Genomic DNA, 18783 nt, shown 5'->3' on the forward strand with positions numbered 1-18783 from the left:
GTGGTCCTTACAAGAAACGCTGAAGATATAAAAGGGAAACATTAACAAGCAAGTGCAACGAATACAAAAAAAATGTATAAGCTGTGTACAATAGTAAACTACTGTTGTTGTTGTTGTTTTTTTAATGCAAAAACATGGTAATGACAGAAGTACCACAATTGAAAAAAAGTATAACACAAGTTATCTTAGATCATTAAATGAAACTGAAATTTATATACTACATTTTTGTATCGTTTTGCAGCCAATTTTTAAGGACTCTTAAACGTAGTTAAGGAGCCACTTGTTTTATATGCAATGGCGGAGCCAGAGGGGGGGCCGGGGTGGCACGTGCCCCTGCTGAAATGTGATTGGACCCAGCAGACGCCAAATGATTGACATATCACGGCACCGGCGCAGTGACGTCGCACGCCTGGCCGATGCAGCCTGCCAGCAATTTTTTCAAGCAGACGCCTACTAATTGTTATGCCCCTCCTGAACAGTAGCTGGCGCTACTTACGACAAAGCGTTATAATCCACCTCACTAGGAGTCTGGAGAAGGAGAATCATCTGTTTTAAGGAGCAGTCTCCTGAGTACCGGTATGCTGATCCGACAGAACACCGGCACATCAAGAATGCATGTTGGCGTTTGGCTATATCATGTTTGTTTGCCTGTGAGACGTGAGTGACTGTTTAAAATAACTTTTGTGTTCAGATTATGGGTGTCAAAATTGTCGCGTTATTATCTCGTTTACTTAAAGTGCCTTTAACGGCAGTTTTTTTTTAACGCTCGATTAACGACCGCTCCTTATTTGGAAAGCCTCTACTCAGGGAATTCTAGTCACCACGCAGTAGAAACGTCCACGTCAAAACTACCCAATAGAAAAGCACTGGAGCTAAAATACAGTGTTTAAGGGGCAGAATATAGGTGGAGGAGCCATTTGGACTGTGTCTCACCACTACCACCCGTGCCTTGCTTTGAAAGAACGCACTCGTTTAGCCGTTGCGTTCGCACCGAGCACCAAGAGGCGTCCAAGGGCACTCTGAAACCCCAGTGAAAGTAAAGAGCCGAATGGACGCCGTCTTGACAGTTGGAGTGAGCCCAATCCTATTTATCTTTAAATGTGAGGCGTATTTTATTCAGCATCTCCACAAAATATCTCATCAAGGTGAAAGTGAAACTACCGATGTGTTCGCTGTAACAGTAGAGCGGCCTCAGCTGCGTCTCGCATCCGAGAACTTAACAAAATAAAAGCGTCCGACGTCATAAAAAGGAGTCACTATAACACAATTTAGCAGTAATAAATTAAATGATACTACCTAATGTGTGGGGATTGGCGTCAAGTTGTATTTTATAATTTTAAAATGTGCAGAAACTCGCAAGTTACTTATTGTTTACAATTACAGAGCTATTAATATGAAAAGAACACATCGGTCGTTTCTGGTTCCTATGCAGTAAAAATTCGGCATTTTACAATGCACATCCTATTTCACTTAACAAAATCAAAGCCAGCGCGAATGCATATATTTGTGGGGACTGTTGTATTTTACAGTTTTAAAGTAACTACTACTACTTTACAAGTAACTTCATGTTAAAAATTAGGCAGCTCCTAATATGAAAAGAGAAATGCATTGAGCTTTCACTATTGTCTTACAAATGCAATTATACCATGTTGTAGTGATAGAAAAATGACCAAAACAAATCAGTCACGCTTTGGTTTGGTTTTACAGTACAGCACATATTTTATTTTTATTTTTTTAAACTTTTTTTCTTGAATTGTTATGAAATTACTCTAGCAATGAATTTTTAAATTTTTTAAATTGAATTGTTATGAAATTACTCTATCAATGACAAAAAATTAAATAAAACCATATTGAAATTGTACATTTTATTGTAAATGTAGGTATAAATTGAGATATAAAATGTGCAATTAATGTGTGATTAATAGTCAGTTAATTATTGAAGTAATGCGATGAATTATGATTACAAATTTTAATCCACTGACACCTCTAGTTCAGATAGATTGTTTTGGACGGACATCAATAAGCAACGTAGTTTTGTGCAAGCTAAAAATAAGTATGTTGTTGTTGTTATGCAATACAATAGCACCTTCCAATGGTTGAAAGTTCAAACAGACACTAACTGACGTTTGCATTTACAGGTAGAAGTGGAGGATTTATTAACATTATTATTAATTAATCACATTAATAAATTATGTGGTTGTAAATGAAGTAGTAGTTGGAGTAATAAATTTATTTTTCATAGGGTGTGTGGAAAATGAAACGACAAGGAGAGTTTGGCACTTAGGACAGGATCTTTAGTCATACTCTAATACAAATTTGCATTATGTTCATATTATAATGTTATGTTGATAAAAGTACTGTAATTGCATGAATACAGTATCTGCGTGTGCGTGCAAGTTCATTCAAGTTAAACAGTGCTGAATTATTTTTTTTGTACAATTTTATACATTCTTAAACGGCACATTATGTGCAAAAATCTCCCCTGTGCTTAATATGTACTTAAATATATTTGATCATCGATAGAGACTCCGATTGAAATTAATTTTCATGAAAACAAATTTGGCATCATCTTTGGATGAAGTATCCTTGCACCCCCCCCCCCCCCCCCCCCCCCCCCTTATTTATAAAAGTCTGGCTCCGCCACTGTTTATATGCTATTTGCTTATATTCCCTAGCTGCTGCGTTGTAGAAAAAAGCTGTTTTGGAATTTGCAAGGAACAAAGTCAGTGAACTGCCTCGGTTGATGAGTTTCGTTTCGTCGAATGTGGAAGTACTTAAGAGTTAAAACATGGAGTTTAACGTTTACGTTGCTCTTGACTCTTTTTTAATTATTTTATTTTATTATTTTAACACATATTGAATCAAAGTACATCAACATGACGTCACTATTCAAGCGTACGGCTATGCACCCCCGCATTACATCATCTGTTTTTGTGTTTAATTCAGTCTTTAAAAACATGTTACAACTCTGTTGTTGAAGAGCGCAAGTATCGTCCAAGTTACTATTATGACGACAGAGTGCAGCAATTTTCCGTCCCGGTTGTTTATCAGCGAGCGAGCGAGAACGTTATGTAATTTTCGACATGACCAGGTCAGTCATACAGGAGACTGCGTTGTTTACTCTCCATCTACAGTACAACTCCGCGTTTCTTGGAATATGACTGTCTGGCTGCCGCCCACCTCACGTTCTGATTGGTCGAGAGGCAGTAAACAGTGTAATAAATGTGCACCTCGCGAGTGCTGCTGCAGAATGCAAACTGTCTGGAACATCTCCGTGAATTACGTCTACATCGGCGAATTTAATTGTTGCAGCGCTTTTTTTTTTTTATATTAATTTTTAGGATGACGAGTAGAATAAGATTTGTTAGATCCATGGTGAAGGCGGCAGCTGTGGCCAACGTTCCTAAACATGTGGATCATTTCTCCAAATTTTCGCCATCTCCACTTTCCATGAAACAAATCATGGATTTCGGTAAGTGGGGTTCTCCCTTTAAGGTTTACTCCCTTTAATGAATGTTTTGAATTGGTTTGTCAACTTTATCTTGGTGCTCGTTTAATTCGCGATGCAGTTTCCTCGTGATACGGATTATGTACGCCTAATTAAACAATCCAACAGAACACAGGAGTCTATAATCCCATGTAGGCTAATTACTGATGTCACAGGCTACCTTAAAAGAACAAAGGATCTCCTTTATGCACTTCTTACTCAACTCTCTCAACGTCGTTTCATTCATGTAATTACTGTCCCTCAGCCCTTAGTACGCAGAGATTTCAATATTGTTGCCGATCCAATGAAGTAGGCTAATGATAACACTAACAGCAATTGACACTAACCACATAACAATTCATGTGCACACAACCTCTCTTGGCTCTTACTAATTAATCATCATATTTATCTGGCCGGGATAACCGTGACGTCATGTGAATGAATGTTTGAATGCCCTAAATTAGTGAGCCAGACAGCACTTTCAAAATGGCCAGTAATTCAAAATCAGTGGGCTAGGGTAGCATGATTATCTTGACTGATCTGCTAAATAGCTATCATTCATCACCGCAGAAAAATAAGTGAAGTTTTTTATTTATTTATTATTATTTAGGCATTTTCCCCCTCTAATCTTTTTACAATAATTTTAAAGATGTTTATTTTATGCGTTATTGTACAATTCACATAATTGGGACATGCTTACAGAAACACTGTTAAAAATAAATAAATAAATAAAATACAGTACTGTAATTCCCACTCTGACTCACATCTGATCAACTCCCACCCTGACCAAGATTCTCTTGTTTGTATGAAATGTTATGTTTGAATGTATGATTTTGTACTGTCCAGGTTCAACCAATGCATGTGAGCGCACATCATTCATGTTTCTTCGCCAAGAGCTTCCTGTGCGTCTGTCGAATATCATGAAGGAAATCAACCTGCTGCCTGACCAACTGTTGGCCACACCCTCTGTGCAACTGGTCCAGAGTTGGTGAGTGACAACTAATTTTGACTACAACTCTTTCAGTTTTTAGTATAACATTGAGTGAAGAAAAAACAGGCAGAAATTTTCACTTGTGGATGGGGCACTGTCAAATGTCAATTACTGTCCGGTTCCATGCATGTGGCTAATGCAGCAGACACTTTGTCAAACTCAAGTACAGTGGATCCTGCATACTTGCGGTCCAGCACCCACGGAGTTAGGTTTTATGTTATTATTATTTTTGTTGTTGTTGTTGTTTTGTTCCCTCCTCAATTCCCCCCTTTTTTGTGAAAAATTCAAAACTAGATTTTTGCAGTGTGGCTGGTCCCTATCCCTCGCAAATAGTGGGGGTCCACTGTACATATAATTATGACGTGTGAGATTACAGAATTAATTTCTAAACCAGGCAGTTCATAAACACTTGAATTGCTAGTGTAGACACAATTGTTGTGAGAAAGACTCATCTATTTGTACACAAAGGTTTTTTCCCATTTTTCCATTAATATGTTTAATACACGGTTCTGTTGAAAATGCCTCATATTTCATTGTGGTATCGTATACTGAAACCATCTGCTTATAAATAGCAGTCAAACAGATTCCTTCACAAAGCAAAGGGGTGGGGAGGCAGTACGAATGGTTGAACTTTGTCCCAGTTCCTACTCACTTCCCCCGTCTTTCTTCGTCTTGTTTTTCCTCATCATGTTTGTACGTTGCTGGAGCTGAAGGGAACATCACGTTCGGAATAACGTCACTACTATATGCAGAAAAAGTGACATGGGTTGATATGGGGGTGTCTTCGTGTCATGTTGATGTGATTTTCTTGGAGTTGTCACACCACTTGTCAGGACACGTGCTGTGGATATTTTTCCTCTGAGCTTCATTCTGCGCCACTCTCTGTTTATGTTATTCATCTCGCCCAGTCAAATGTACCGTGGACACTGATGCAACATGATATAGGCGTCTTAAGTGTTTGTTTGTCACACCGATGCTTCTACTCTCACTAAGGTACATCCAAAGCCTGATGGAGATCTTGGATTTTCTGGACAAGAGCCCGGATGATCAGAGTACTCTCGAGACGTAAGCAAATCATTATTTAAGAAATAAATGACACATTGTGCAGAAGTGAACAGGATCGCCGGCGCTGTACTTGTTAGGTTTGTGGAAGTATTGGAGGCGATCAGAAACAGGCACAATGAGGTGGTGCCCACCATGGCCCAGGGAGTCATTGAGTACAAGGAGACCTATGGACGGCAGGACGCTGTTACTGACCACAACATGGAGTACTTCCTGGACCGCTTTTACACCAGTCGAATTTCTATACGCATGCTCATCAACCAACACAGTGAGTGGTGGACTCACACAAACTGCAGAACATTTCTGAATTCTGACACTATAAATCGCACGACCAAACATTAATGAGATAAAGTGAATATTAATGTCATAATCCGTGAACCAGATGAAACTAATACGTAGTTTTCCTTTTCTGTCTGCAGCGCTTGTCTTCAGTGGAAACACAAACCGCACTCACCCTGACACCATTGGTTGCATCGACACCATGTGTGATGTGCCTGAGGTTGTACGAGGTAAGTCTTTGTGCTGCCTTAACCAGATGTTTTGAACACAATGCATTCATTTCATTGGCATTTGAATTTGTGACGACATGTTCATGAAAGTCATGGAAAAAATGATTTGGCCTTTCTAGTGTCTAGTTTTAAATGCCTGGTCCAACTGGATGTTCCCTTTTTTTTTTAACAACTAATAACAATAACAACAAAAATAGGTTATCATAGTTCAAATTAAGAGCTAATATCTAGTGTTGTTCCGATACCGATACTGGTATCGGCAGAGGTGCCGATACTGCATTAAAACAGTGGTATCGGTGAGTACTCTCAAGTAACATGCCGATACCATTAATTCCAACACTAATATAGGATTTTGGATGCAGCATCTTGTGTCTTGCTGGTGCACGACATTCACTGGTATGTGACATGTTCACTGCATGCCGATCTAAGATATCCTATTGGCCCTTGAATGCTCTGAACCAATGGCAGGACAGCTTTTTCACGTTGAGGAAAAAAAAAAAACTTAAGTATCGGTATGGTATCGGTATTGGCCGATACTGCAAAGCTGGGTGTCGGTATCAGGAGCCAAAAAACGGTATCCAAACAACACTACTAATATCTAGCGATGGATTTCCTGATATTAACCCACATCGCTTAAGCTCTTATACCAATAGCAAAAACAGTAATCTCTTGGTCTCATAAAACACCTTTTTTAGTGTTACCGGGCAATAAAATGATCAAAAAATTGAAGAAAACAAGGAGGTCTACATGTTCCATATTTTATATCACCAGACAAACTTGTACATATGCGATGTGACTCTTTGAACATTCGGGTGTGTTATACAAGCCAAGCTCTGTGGTTTTAAATATAGTACTGTATATTAATAGAGAGGAGGTGTCCTTCTTTTCCAGCGTAAATCAGGTTTAGTGTGTGACTCCTAAATTACAGTATGGTTGTGATTCAGCACAGCTATCAGAAATGAGATTTATTGTGTACATAACAATTCATTATAACAACTTCTAACCTTTATGATATCGCATACAATGACACTAAATTTAGTTGATCTTGTGTCCCTAGATGCTTATGAGAGCGCTAAGTTAATGTGTGAACAATATTACCTGGGAGCACCTGAGCTGGAGTTGAGACAGATGAACGGTGAGAAAAATGGTCACGCACACACATCGGTTGGCTGTTTCATGTGAATATAAAGCCTTGACTGCATTTGCTCTCCCTTAGCTAACAGTGTCAGACAGCCCATCCAGATCTCTTACATCCCATCTCACCTGTACCACATGCTCTTTGAGCTCTTTAAGGTAATTATGATCAAAGCAACAATCATTTGAATTAAAAGGATAATCAGTCCCTCACCTTCTTATGAACATCACTTGAAAGTTCATACAAATTGTTAAGATAAGGGATCATTCTGAACCCTGTACAGATATCATTTCAACTCTTGAATATGAGTAGATGAGCCTGTGTTTTCACTGCAGAATGCCATGAGGGCAACCATTGAGAACCATGAGGCCAGCAGGATCCTCCCACCCATCAAGGTTCTGGTCGCAGTTGGTGGAGAGGACTTGTCAATCAAGGTGAGCAACATTTGACCTGAGAAAATGTCCTTAACACATTCACTGCCAGCCCAGCAAAATTGCATTATTTGACGTCTTTTTCCGTCAATGGCAGTCAATGAGTTAAGATGAGATGTAACCAAAATTGACGGGTTTTTAAGCAAAATTTTCCTTAAAAAAAGAAAAAAGGAAAAAAAGGATGCTGCAATATAATCACAAAATATATTGGCACATTGTGTTTAACACATTCACTGCCAGCCCAGCAAAAATGCATTATTTGACGTCTTTTTCCGTCAATGGCAGCCAATGAGTTAAATGTACTTACATTTGTGAATAACGTGTGCGGAATCTACTGATTCGATGTGATTGTCATTAACAGGCTTGGGAAATCCAGGTTCAGAAAGTACTAAAAACCCTTTCACAGATTGGCTTTAGCCACAGGTGCTTCTACTCAACTGGCACCGGTGATGAAGCCAAACTGTTTCAAGGTTTGTATTTTCTGGACCTGGATTCCACAATGTGAGAAAATGTCAATGCATTGAGGAGAAAAAGTGTATAAACTGTATGGCGAGGAGTTTTAGAGCCTTAAAACATCCATCCATCCATTTTCCTGACCGCTTATTCCTCACAAGGGTCGCGGGGGGTGCTGGCGCCTATCTCAGCTGGCGGGGGACACCCTGGACTGGTTGCCAGCCAATCGCAGGGCACACAGAGACGAACAACCATCCACACTCACAATCACACCTAGGGACAATTGCCTTAAAACATTGATAATAAATATAAAACATAAAGCTCTAACTACTTCACATATTTCATTTATTGTGGGTATTTTTTTTAACCTAACCCCAGCGGAAAATGAGGGAATAACTGTACACAATAGTGACGAGTGCGTTTACTGTATAAAGGTGTGTGTAACCTTTTTTGATAGTTGTACACAAAATAATTTATAATGTGTTCTGTAAGTAGTTGTGCTTAAATTGCTTCGGATTAATAGCTTTGACACCATTAAAAAAAATATGGGAACTATTGACACTTAAGATAGCAAAATAACTTTTGTGGTTCTCCTTTTACCTACTGACTGCGTAGTTAATGTGGTTGCATAAATCCACTAAAACCTTAGAATCCTCAAAAATCCAAACCCATTTAAATCTGCAAGACCCATTTTCCATATTTAGATGGGATTAGCTGCTGTTCACCCAATTTGGTATTACATCACCATTGCATAATATTTGAAAGTATACATATGTAGCTATTGCTGCTGCTACACCCTACAAAATTAGACAAGGTGACTATAATCTCTGTCTCCCAACAGATGAGCGATAGAGGTGGTGGAGTTCCATTTCGGAAAACCGAGCGTCTGTTCAGCTACATGTACTCCACTGCTCCCAGACCAGAGATAGGGGAGAAACATAGAGCCCCTCTGGTGAGCATTTTGAGCACAAAATATATATTACTCAATGTAAGAGAAGCTGCGAACATGCATGTCTTTTGTGTATTTATAGGCTGGTTTTGGCTATGGGCTGCCCCTTTCTCGTCTCTATGCTCGATATTTTCAAGGAGATCTACAACTTTATTCCATGGAATGTTATGGCACTGATGCAGTTATACACCTGAAGGTAACATATACAAACAAGACTGCACTATGGCGCACACTAAAGCCTAATTTATGCCTCCACGTTTGCTCTCGCATTGATGACCGGCGTAGATCCATGTGATCGTCACGAGACGTCACGGCGGAGCTCCGCTCGTGCGTTTGCCTTCCAACTTGTGCGCAATACACATCACAATACACATCGGTGTCTCCTGTAGTTTCACTCCAAGTCCCGCTGTTGCTACGGCTGGGACGCCACAGAGTGGAGATTCCTCTGCATTTTATGACGGATTCAGGAAGTTCAATTTAATTCAGAATCACAAATCAAAGCCGAGGGGAGAGTAAGTTCATCACCGTGGCAATCAAGTATTGCCAATTTGCACCGGTGTCGGCCGTAAACTCGACAAAACACAACTGCCACGCGCTTAGCAAACACAGTTGTTGTTTTCCGCCTCTCGTCCCAGGCACATATCCACGTGCACAGCCGTGGTCTCTGGGCAGGAAGTCGATTTGCGCTGCCAGTTGCCTTCACGGAAACTATCTGGGCGAGGGCGGGGAGAGAGAGAGAGAAAAAAGAAAAAAAAAGCAGAGTACGCCATCGAACGGACCAATCACGAGCGAGCTACGTCCCGCCATCTACGGCGTGCAAGGAATGGCGACGTGTGCACCGCAGCCGGCCACGAGCGACGCGGCACTTAAAATTCATGGCTCGCGTAGATCATGTGATCTACGCCGGTCATCAACGCGAGAGCAAACATGGAGGCATAAATTAGGCTTTAGCGGACGCAGCGCATTCTTAGTGAATCTATCTCTTTTATGGTTGATTTTGCGTAAATGTATGAGGCACCTACTTATCCTATTGCTTACGTATTACCATTCTGTCTCTCCAGGCGTTGTCGACAGACTCCGTTGAAAGGCTGCCAGTTTTTAACAAAACTGCCCTGCGCCACTACAAGCTGAATTTGGAAGCAGACGATTGGTGTGTTCCCTCTAAGGAGCCACTGGATCTTACAGTTTTTCGAATGGCCAAGTGATTCAGCCAAGAAAAGACACAAATATACTAGTGTGCTTGACCATAAAGTGTCCCTGAAAGGAAAGGACATTGATGGACCAGGAGCTGAGGGAATCAAAATAGACGAAGCTGGCCATGTTTTTTTTTTTTTTCCATTCTGATTTCTGGCACTTTGGTTGATCGGGTTGCACCATTTGCCACCTTGTGCTTTTTCGCATGTCCTCTCTATGAAGGAATACAAAATTCAGTGGTGCAGTGGTAGAGCGCTGGAAGAGAACAGGAAACATTGAGAGAAAAAAAAAAAGCATCTGGAATTCAAGCATTGAATGATAGAACAGTTGCAGCTGGACACTGAGCCTTTATTTGCTGATATTGTTACAGCACTGTGAATAGTTGAAAATCCCCTGTTCTGTTGTACAGTATTCAGGGATTTGAGTCACTGTGAGTGGTCATCGGTTTTATAAATGAGGTTTGTACTTGGTTCATTCCTTCATTTAAATTTGAAGTGCTTTCGTTGTACTTTTTTTTTTTTTTTTTTTTTAAACTGAAGTACATTCGGATGACCTATTTTTGTAATAAAAAATAAAATAAAAAAAAAATAAATGCACTTTACAAATCAATGTGTATATTCATATATTTTGTGCTGCTTTTGTTTTTCATTGACTTAATGGCTGATGACCTATTTTTGTAATAAAAAAATAAAAAATAAAAAAATATATGCACTTTACAAATCAATGTGTATATTCATATATTTTGTGCTGCTTTTGTTTTTCATTGACTTAATGGCTGATGAAAGCTTGTGGCAGACGATGTGTCTGGTGTACGTGTTTGGCCCTTGATCAACATAGACGAACGCAATAAACCTTGCTCGCAAACAGAAACTTATCACAAAGTTACATAACAAAAAGTTAATTATGTTACTTGTTCTACAGTAATGACCTCAAGTACACTTTGACCTCCCGGCTGTCTGCCAAATCAATGTGCATTTGTAACTCTGATGAAGTTTTGCACTGCTATAACATTATTGTACGTAAACTCACTGCATATACAGAATACATTTTACATACTTACAGTGTGCTTAGTACATGGGCCATTCTACTGAATCGTTGCCATTTGCTTGTAATTCTCAAAATAAATTTAAATTCAGGACTTTATTCAACTCTAAATTGCACCCATTAGCCCATCTAAGCCAACTTTATTTATAGGTCATTGTTTTATTGAACTGAAACTCAGCTTGACTAACAGGACTGAAACAGGTTTTGGCATAGAATTACAAAATACATAAATTGTACACTGTAACGAATTGACTAGAATTTACAAGCAACAACTGGCAAAAAAAGTTGCCAGCTAATTCTTGTAAAATCTCAGTATATTCTTGTATTTTTTTTTTTTTACAAGCATCTACTGTATATAAATTAGTTACTTCCTATATTTACTTTTACAGCAATTCACTGTAATCTAGTTTACAACCATTTCTTGTATTCAATGTAATTTACAGGAATTCAGGAATTAAAATTCCTGTAAATACATAATACTGTATGTCGTTGTAAAATCCATCTACCCATTTTCTTAACCGCTTATTTCTCAAATGGGTCTCTGGAGCCTATTCCAGCTGGCTCTGGGCAGTACACCCTGAACTGGTTGCCAGCCAATCGCAGGGCACACAGAGACGAACAACCATCCACGCTCACAATCACAACTTTGGAATGTGGGAGGAGGCCAGAGCACGCGGCGAAAACCCACACAGGAACAGGGAGAACATACAAACTCCACCCAGGAAGGAGGAAGCCCAGACTCGATCTCACGCCGTCAGCATTGGGAGGCGGACGTGCAAACCAGTCAACCACCGTACCACCCTCGTTGTAAAATCAGTCCCCGTTCTGCAGCGGAGTGCATAAATGAATGTTAGCTGGAATGTCTGTTTATTGGAGAAATGTGATGTGAAGACGATGCAGACTACCCTCGCGCTAAAATATTACTCACCAATTCCCCGAATTCATGTCCTTGCTCCAGTGACAATCCAGAGTCCACTATTTGCTTCTTCTCCTTTAGAGTTACCCGCCAAAATCCACCAATCTTTACAGTATTTACATGTAATCCACATATATACAGTACATGCCAAAACTCAGCTGAGATTGTATCTCCTCAATCATATTGAAGTATTTTCAAATACAGGAAAAAAAAAGTGAATTATTGGCCCTCACATGGCCTGCAGAAGGGCTGAATGATGGAGTATGAGACTGGTAGAATATTTCCAAAAGTGTCCGACGAGGTAATGTGTGTTAGTACCAGCACTGATTGAGCACCCAGAAAGATAACTAATAATAATGATCTTTTTTTTTTTTTTTTTTCCCCAAAGAAAAAAAAAACAATTACATAAATGATCTGTCTGACTGTCAATGGCTAAAATTTGTAAGTCAATAAGTTCTTGGGCAGTGGCATATATACACTTAATGGAAATCTGGTGGTGCATTCAAGGATGGCTGAAAATCCAATATTGATAGAACCCACGTCTTGCCTAAAGTCACCTGGGTTAGGCTCACCTGCATGGACAAGCAGTATTTTAACAAAAATGACAGTTTTGTTCATTTTTGTTGTTGTAGCAACTGAACTTTTTGAATTCCTACATTCGTTCCCACACCTCACTACAGTAGTGTAGATGGCCGTCTACAACTTTCCGATCCAGCTATCAAACCCACTTTACTTGAGTTGCAGGGAAAGAAAGCGCTACACAAGACCAGAGGTGAGGAGACATGGGGGGGTTTCAAACCTACAAATGTCTTGCTCTGAGGTAACAACTTTGATATCCACAGGGATTGTGATTCTAAAAAACTCTTTATTTGAGCACATCTATTCCTCTAAATTGGAACATTTGGGTTCCTAGTGTGTAAAGAATGAAAAACACTTGATTTTAAAATGCCATTATGGTATTCCACAAATGTACGTCATGACTACTTAATGTTGCCTAATTATAAAGGTCACGTATTATGATATGCAGCATGATATATTTAATATTTAGTGTAATAAAACAAGTTTGATCTAATGTCTCTCCAGAGGATCATTAACAAACATGCAATTGTGTTTTCCTTGCATGGTTGTAAAATCGGTCACTAAGATTTTAAGCCGATTTTAAGATTTAGTTAACCTACACTTCATTTCTGATATACACATATTTTTACTTTTCTATATTTGGGTCTAATTATTGCATATTTCCCCCCTAATGATGCGTTATATAAATTTAAGCAGGCCATCTGCTCAACGATTATTCAGTCACTTTCATTGCAACAAGCAACCCCATTTATACTAAACTACACTGGAGTACCGTATAACAACATATGACTAGGTAATTGTTTAAATACTTTGATAAAATTAATTATAGTTGTGTTTACTCACTTATATTTTAAATTCAATACACCAGGGTTGTCAAAAAAGTTCAAGGTCTAGTACCACAAAAGATATATTTCAAATTCAAATAACAACCCTTCGAGGTCAAGTCAAATCAAGTCAATTTCATTTAGAATAAAGCACCAATTCACAAGAGAAGTTGTCCCACAGCACTTTACACACATTCAACAGGTCAATGACCGTAATCCTTATACAGCTGCTATCAAAAACCAGCCTCTGCACAGCAGCGGTCTGCCTGAGCAGGTGGGATTAACAGAGACAGAGGGAGCGTAGAAAGAGAAAAAAAACATGATAAGATGGTTAAGTGACCAAAAAGCAATGAGAAGAACAATGGACTTGTTAACTGTTTTTAATCAAAAGTTGTAAATAGATACACAAACAGGTGCATCAAGGGAGATCCCCATGCAATTAAGGCCAAAGGCCACACATAACTAAGTGATAAGTAAGCCATGACAAGCCAGAACCACCCCTGACAATAAAGTTTGTCATCAACATTAAGTTTACGGTTGACCATTGAATAGAGTGAGGTTGTCGGCCCTCTGGACAGTGTCAGGAAGACGTGAGGAGGCTATTAGCTAAAGGCCCCACCTCCCATTCAGGGTCTAGTTCAGGGGTGTCCAAACTTTTTCATTTGAGGGCCACATCCAGAAAATCAGAAGGACGCAAGGGCCACATAATGTTATGAATAGAAATTGTGTTTAGTCCTAAAAATTGTACAAATAATTTACTTGTGCTTTTGCATATTTAGAAAAATGTTAACAGTACATAAACCAATTTAGTTTGAAGTTTATTGAACAAGTAAACATAACATATAAACATAAACAAATAGCAAGTAAAAACAGTAATTTAATGTAAATTATTTGTAATATGGCAGTAGAGTTATTATAGTTTTGGAATTTTTCATTTTAGTTAGTTTTTATTAGTTTAGTTATTTAAAAAATGCTTAGTTTTAGTTTAGTTTGGAATTTTTAGTATTAGTATTATTTTGTTGTTGTTGTTTTTTTTATGTGTATTGCTTGTGTGCAATATTTAAAAAAAACACCATGGGAGCAACGTCATCTGAAGGTGCCTTTCTATTGGCTGCTGCTAGATGACGTCACTTCTGTGTGACACACTTTCAAATGTCATTATTCCAGTTTATATCAAAATAAATCTAATAAAAATCACATTTAAAATCATCCCCAAAGGCTCATGCATTCAATTAATTACCAAAGACTAAAACGAAGGACATTTGCTTATAATTATAGTTAGTTTCAGTTAATTTTCGTTTTTTAAAAAGCATTTTCATTTTTTTTTTATTTCAGTAACAATATTGTTTTTTGAATTTTAGTTTTAGTTTGTTCATTACTTTTAGTTAACTAAAATAACCTTTAATGGCACCTGTTTTTCGTTACCCTCCCTTCTTACTTTGACCATCTCCAAACATTTTTGTTTTGTTTATTTTATTTGAACTAAGTCAAATGTCATTTTTAGCATATGTCGCGGGCCACTGAAAAATGGATGGCGGGCCGCAAATGGCCCCCGGGCCGTAGTTTGGACACCATTGGTCTAGTTAGAACTTGTGCAACATAATTTTGGACCAGCATCTCGAACATATTGGGAAACCTGCTTGCAAAGATTTGAAATAGAAGTTGCTTCAAAGTAATCCCACTGGAATCGAATGATTTCCACAACCTTCTCTGCCACACCTTTATGCGCTCATGGAAGGATTCTTCCCGGATGCTTTGCAGTACTGACATCACATTAATCTTGATGTCATGCATGATGACTTCTTCGAGCTTGGGAAAGAGAAAAAAACATCATATGGCACTTGGTTGGTTGAGCAGGGAGTACTTCTGCACTGAGCAAAACAAATACCGACTGGATCGCTTTGAAGAGAATGCTGGTTGATCACCTGGCCATTGCTGACAACTTGTAGCTTGTAGTTTGGATTTGAAATACTGTATGTCTTTAGTGGCACTATCCCTGTAACTTCGGATACAATAGCTCAAACCCAGTTTGGGAAAACAAAGAAATCTTGGGAGGAGATACATATGGACGGATCCCACTTCCAGGATTATCAGGCTGCAGTGGCTGCCGAGCGGGCAACGTGAATCACATAATATAGTATGTCAATAGACGCCCACTGGAAAGTGGTTTTAATCAGGACCTTTCCCAGTTGGTCAATGCTGATTGCTGAATCCCCTGCCTAGCAACACCTCCAAAGAAGTGGTCCTCCTAGGCCAGGGTTCCCCAATTACGGTCCCTCGAGGGCCGGAATAGAGGGGTTTGCCCTTTTCTGCATATCCCACAATGCTTTGCCGCAGACATTTTGGAAGGCTCCGTATTGCTACGTGGCGTGTTAGCTCCGTGGTATACTCTCTCACTTGTTGACAATTCATCGAGTGATAATGGCTACAACGTGTGCGATTAGCTACAGCCGGGGTAGAGAGATGAAAAGCGTTGTTTTTTTTAATCTCATTTCTAAGGTAATTTGTCGACAGGAAAACAGAAAAGTGAACGACGATCAACAGATCAAATGTGCGGTCATATGAATCCCTGCATGTTTGTTCGGATCATTTAATTTCAGGTGAGGGTTTTTTTTTTTGTTTTTTTTTAGAAAGCTGATAATAACTAAAGACACGACTTCCATTAAATGAATGTGTGTGTGTGTGTGTTACCAGAAAGTGGATCGAGTGATCAGCGCCATCTTGTAGAATGAAGCCATGTACGTAATCTGAGAACCTCATATTGATAATTGTTATCAAATTATGGAGTCAGTGTTACTTTTTGTGTCAGGAACTAGATTATCAGTAAAATTGTATCAAAAATGTTTGAGGAATTTATTTCACAGTGCTATTTTGTTGTCTACTGGTCTAACAGAAAAGTGTAAGAAAATAATAAATGAAAAAAACGTCAACTTCCCATTACGTTGTGACAGTAATGTTTAGAAAACAGATATCATATATATATATATATTATATGTATATATATATATATATATATATATATATATATATATATATATATATATATATATATATATATATATATATATATATATATATATATATATATTACATGTGATTAGTGATTACATGTTTATTTTGATGGGAAAACATTTGAATTCCTTCATAATTCAGCACTTGACAACTGGAGAACGTTTCAATGGCACCACCTACCATTGGAAGAAAAAAGCCTTCTTGTCAAGTGAGTCAGAATATTTCTCCATATTACTAAATTCAATGACGTTATATTTTGTCTGACTACGCGTGGACGCGTACCTCTCGGAAAACACAGCCTCCCAAAATGGACGACCGCACGGGATTGTGGGATATGTTAGTATTTTTAGCAAAAGGGCAAATCCCTCTATAGGGGAACCCTGAACTAAAGCAACAGCTTCAATTTGTCACCATGGCTCAGGAGGTAGAGCAGATTCTCCAGTAAACCAAAGGATCCTCTGTTTGAATATAAATCGGATGCATTATTATTTATTAATTTGCACATTGCCACCTATAGGTTTGCACATGGGCCAAAATGTAGATCTAAAATAGCATTATCATAGCAGGACATCCAAGTAACTTTGTACTTTGGAATAAACTAATTAAAGTCAATTTTATTACTTTACTCCAAATTGAATTTCTGATTCAGTATGAACAACATTTGTGGGGTTCAACCTGAGCTGGTTGCCAGACAATTGTGGGGCACACATAGGTGATCCAACATGCACAAGCACATCAATTGACCATTGAGTGTTCAATTAATGAGGAAGCGTCAGGAAGGCTGGAGGCTGTATTTAAACTGTGGATGACGGAATTGTGAGGCAGATGCGCTTAGCAGTGGGCCATCAAGCTTGCTAACCTAATTGCAATAAAACAAAAACATATTTGCAGTCAACTAACAAACTGCCAGAAAACTGTCCCTACAAAAGGTTTTCATTTCTATTTAAAAAAGAAAAAAAAAAACATAGGGGAGCTAAATGAAAAACTTTTTTATCTGCAAAAAATGTGTTGTCTGTCCCTCTAGTTTGACCAAAAAAACAAAACAAAAACAAGAATTGTAAGTTAAGACTCATGTAATTCTATAAAAGATTGCACAGGTTTGCAAAATACTCACAATAAACAAGACCTTTGTAGGGACAATATTAGTTTTTAATGGCATTTTGCTGATTGCAAATATGTTTTGGCTATAAATACAAATTCAGCCAGCTTGGTGGCCCACCGGTAAGCACGCTTGCCTTACAATTCAGCACATTTATCTGAAAAAAGTTACTTGAATGTACCTTTTTTTATTTGGCTTTGGAAAAATAAATGTATTCAATTTATATTCAATTCAAAATGATGTTTTCAACCAAATCATGACTATAATGAGAACATTTAAAAAAAAATAAATAGCGGTATCAAATTACATTATTATTATTTTTGTTTTGTCAAATAAAGCACTTTTTTTTTCAGTGCACGGCCTGATAACCATTTCACGACAAATATTTAATTCCCTGCGCAGTAATGCCTTCATCAACGGGATCATTGTGACACCAAACAAACAAAAGATATGATAACACTGTGACATGATTTATGGCATAATTGATGCAGATTAATTTAACTGAATTTATGGGTACATCCATCCATTTTCTTGACCGCTTACTCCTCACAAGGGTCGCAGGGGTGCTGGAGCCTATCTCAGCTGGCTTCGGGAAGGAGGCGGGGTACACCCTGAATTGGTTGCCAGCCAAGTGAGGGCAAGCAAAGACTAACAACCATCCACACACACGCACACCTAGGGACAATTCAGAGCGCCCAATCAACCTGCCATGCATGTCTTTGGAATGTGGGAGGAGACCGGAGTGCCCGGAGAAGACCCACGCAGGCACGGGGAGAAAATGCAAACTCCACCCAGGAAGGCCGGAGCCTGGATTCGAACCCGAGTCCTCAGAACTGCGAGGTGGACGTGCTAACCAGTCCCACCGTGCCGCCACGTCATTCATTCATTCATTCATTCATAAAGTACAAATTATTGAAGCGGTCATTTTTAAAAAATATTTTCAGAGGTTGATGTATGCATACAGTAAGCACACCTAGGGACAATTTGGATCACCCAATTAACCTGCCATTTCTTTGGAATGTGGGAGTAGACCGGAGTACCCGGAGAAGACCCATGTAGGCACGGGGAGAACATGCAAATTCCACCCAAGAAGGCCGG

General features: G+C 38.8%; 1 protein-coding gene across 2 annotated transcripts; it reads left to right on the forward strand.

Annotated features, from left to right (window-relative positions):
• Nucleotides 1-518: 518 nt before the first annotated feature.
• Nucleotides 519-10807, forward strand: LOC144029230 (pyruvate dehydrogenase (acetyl-transferring) kinase isozyme 2, mitochondrial-like). Of its 2 annotated transcripts, none has more exons than XM_077535707.1 (11): nt 519-657; nt 4334-4475; nt 5472-5543; nt 5621-5808; nt 5960-6049; nt 7107-7184; nt 7266-7342; nt 7520-7618; nt 8910-9020; nt 9100-9213; nt 10079-10807. In XM_077535707.1, exons 1-11 carry the CDS (start codon nt 579-581, stop codon nt 10220-10222), a joined length of 1194 nt encoding a protein of 397 aa, XP_077391833.1. In that variant the 5' UTR covers nt 519-578; the 3' UTR covers nt 10223-10807. The 2 variants fall into 2 exon arrangements, with proteins under 2 accessions (XP_077391833.1, XP_077391832.1); XM_077535706.1 differs by lacking the exon at nt 519-657 and adding an exon at nt 3158-3472.
• The last annotated feature ends 7976 nt before the right edge of the window (nt 10808-18783 follow it).

Source organism: Festucalex cinctus, chromosome 1 (genome assembly GCF_051991245.1).
Source record: "Festucalex cinctus isolate MCC-2025b chromosome 1, RoL_Fcin_1.0, whole genome shotgun sequence".
Taxonomy (NCBI): domain Eukaryota; kingdom Metazoa; phylum Chordata; class Actinopteri; order Syngnathiformes; family Syngnathidae; genus Festucalex; species Festucalex cinctus.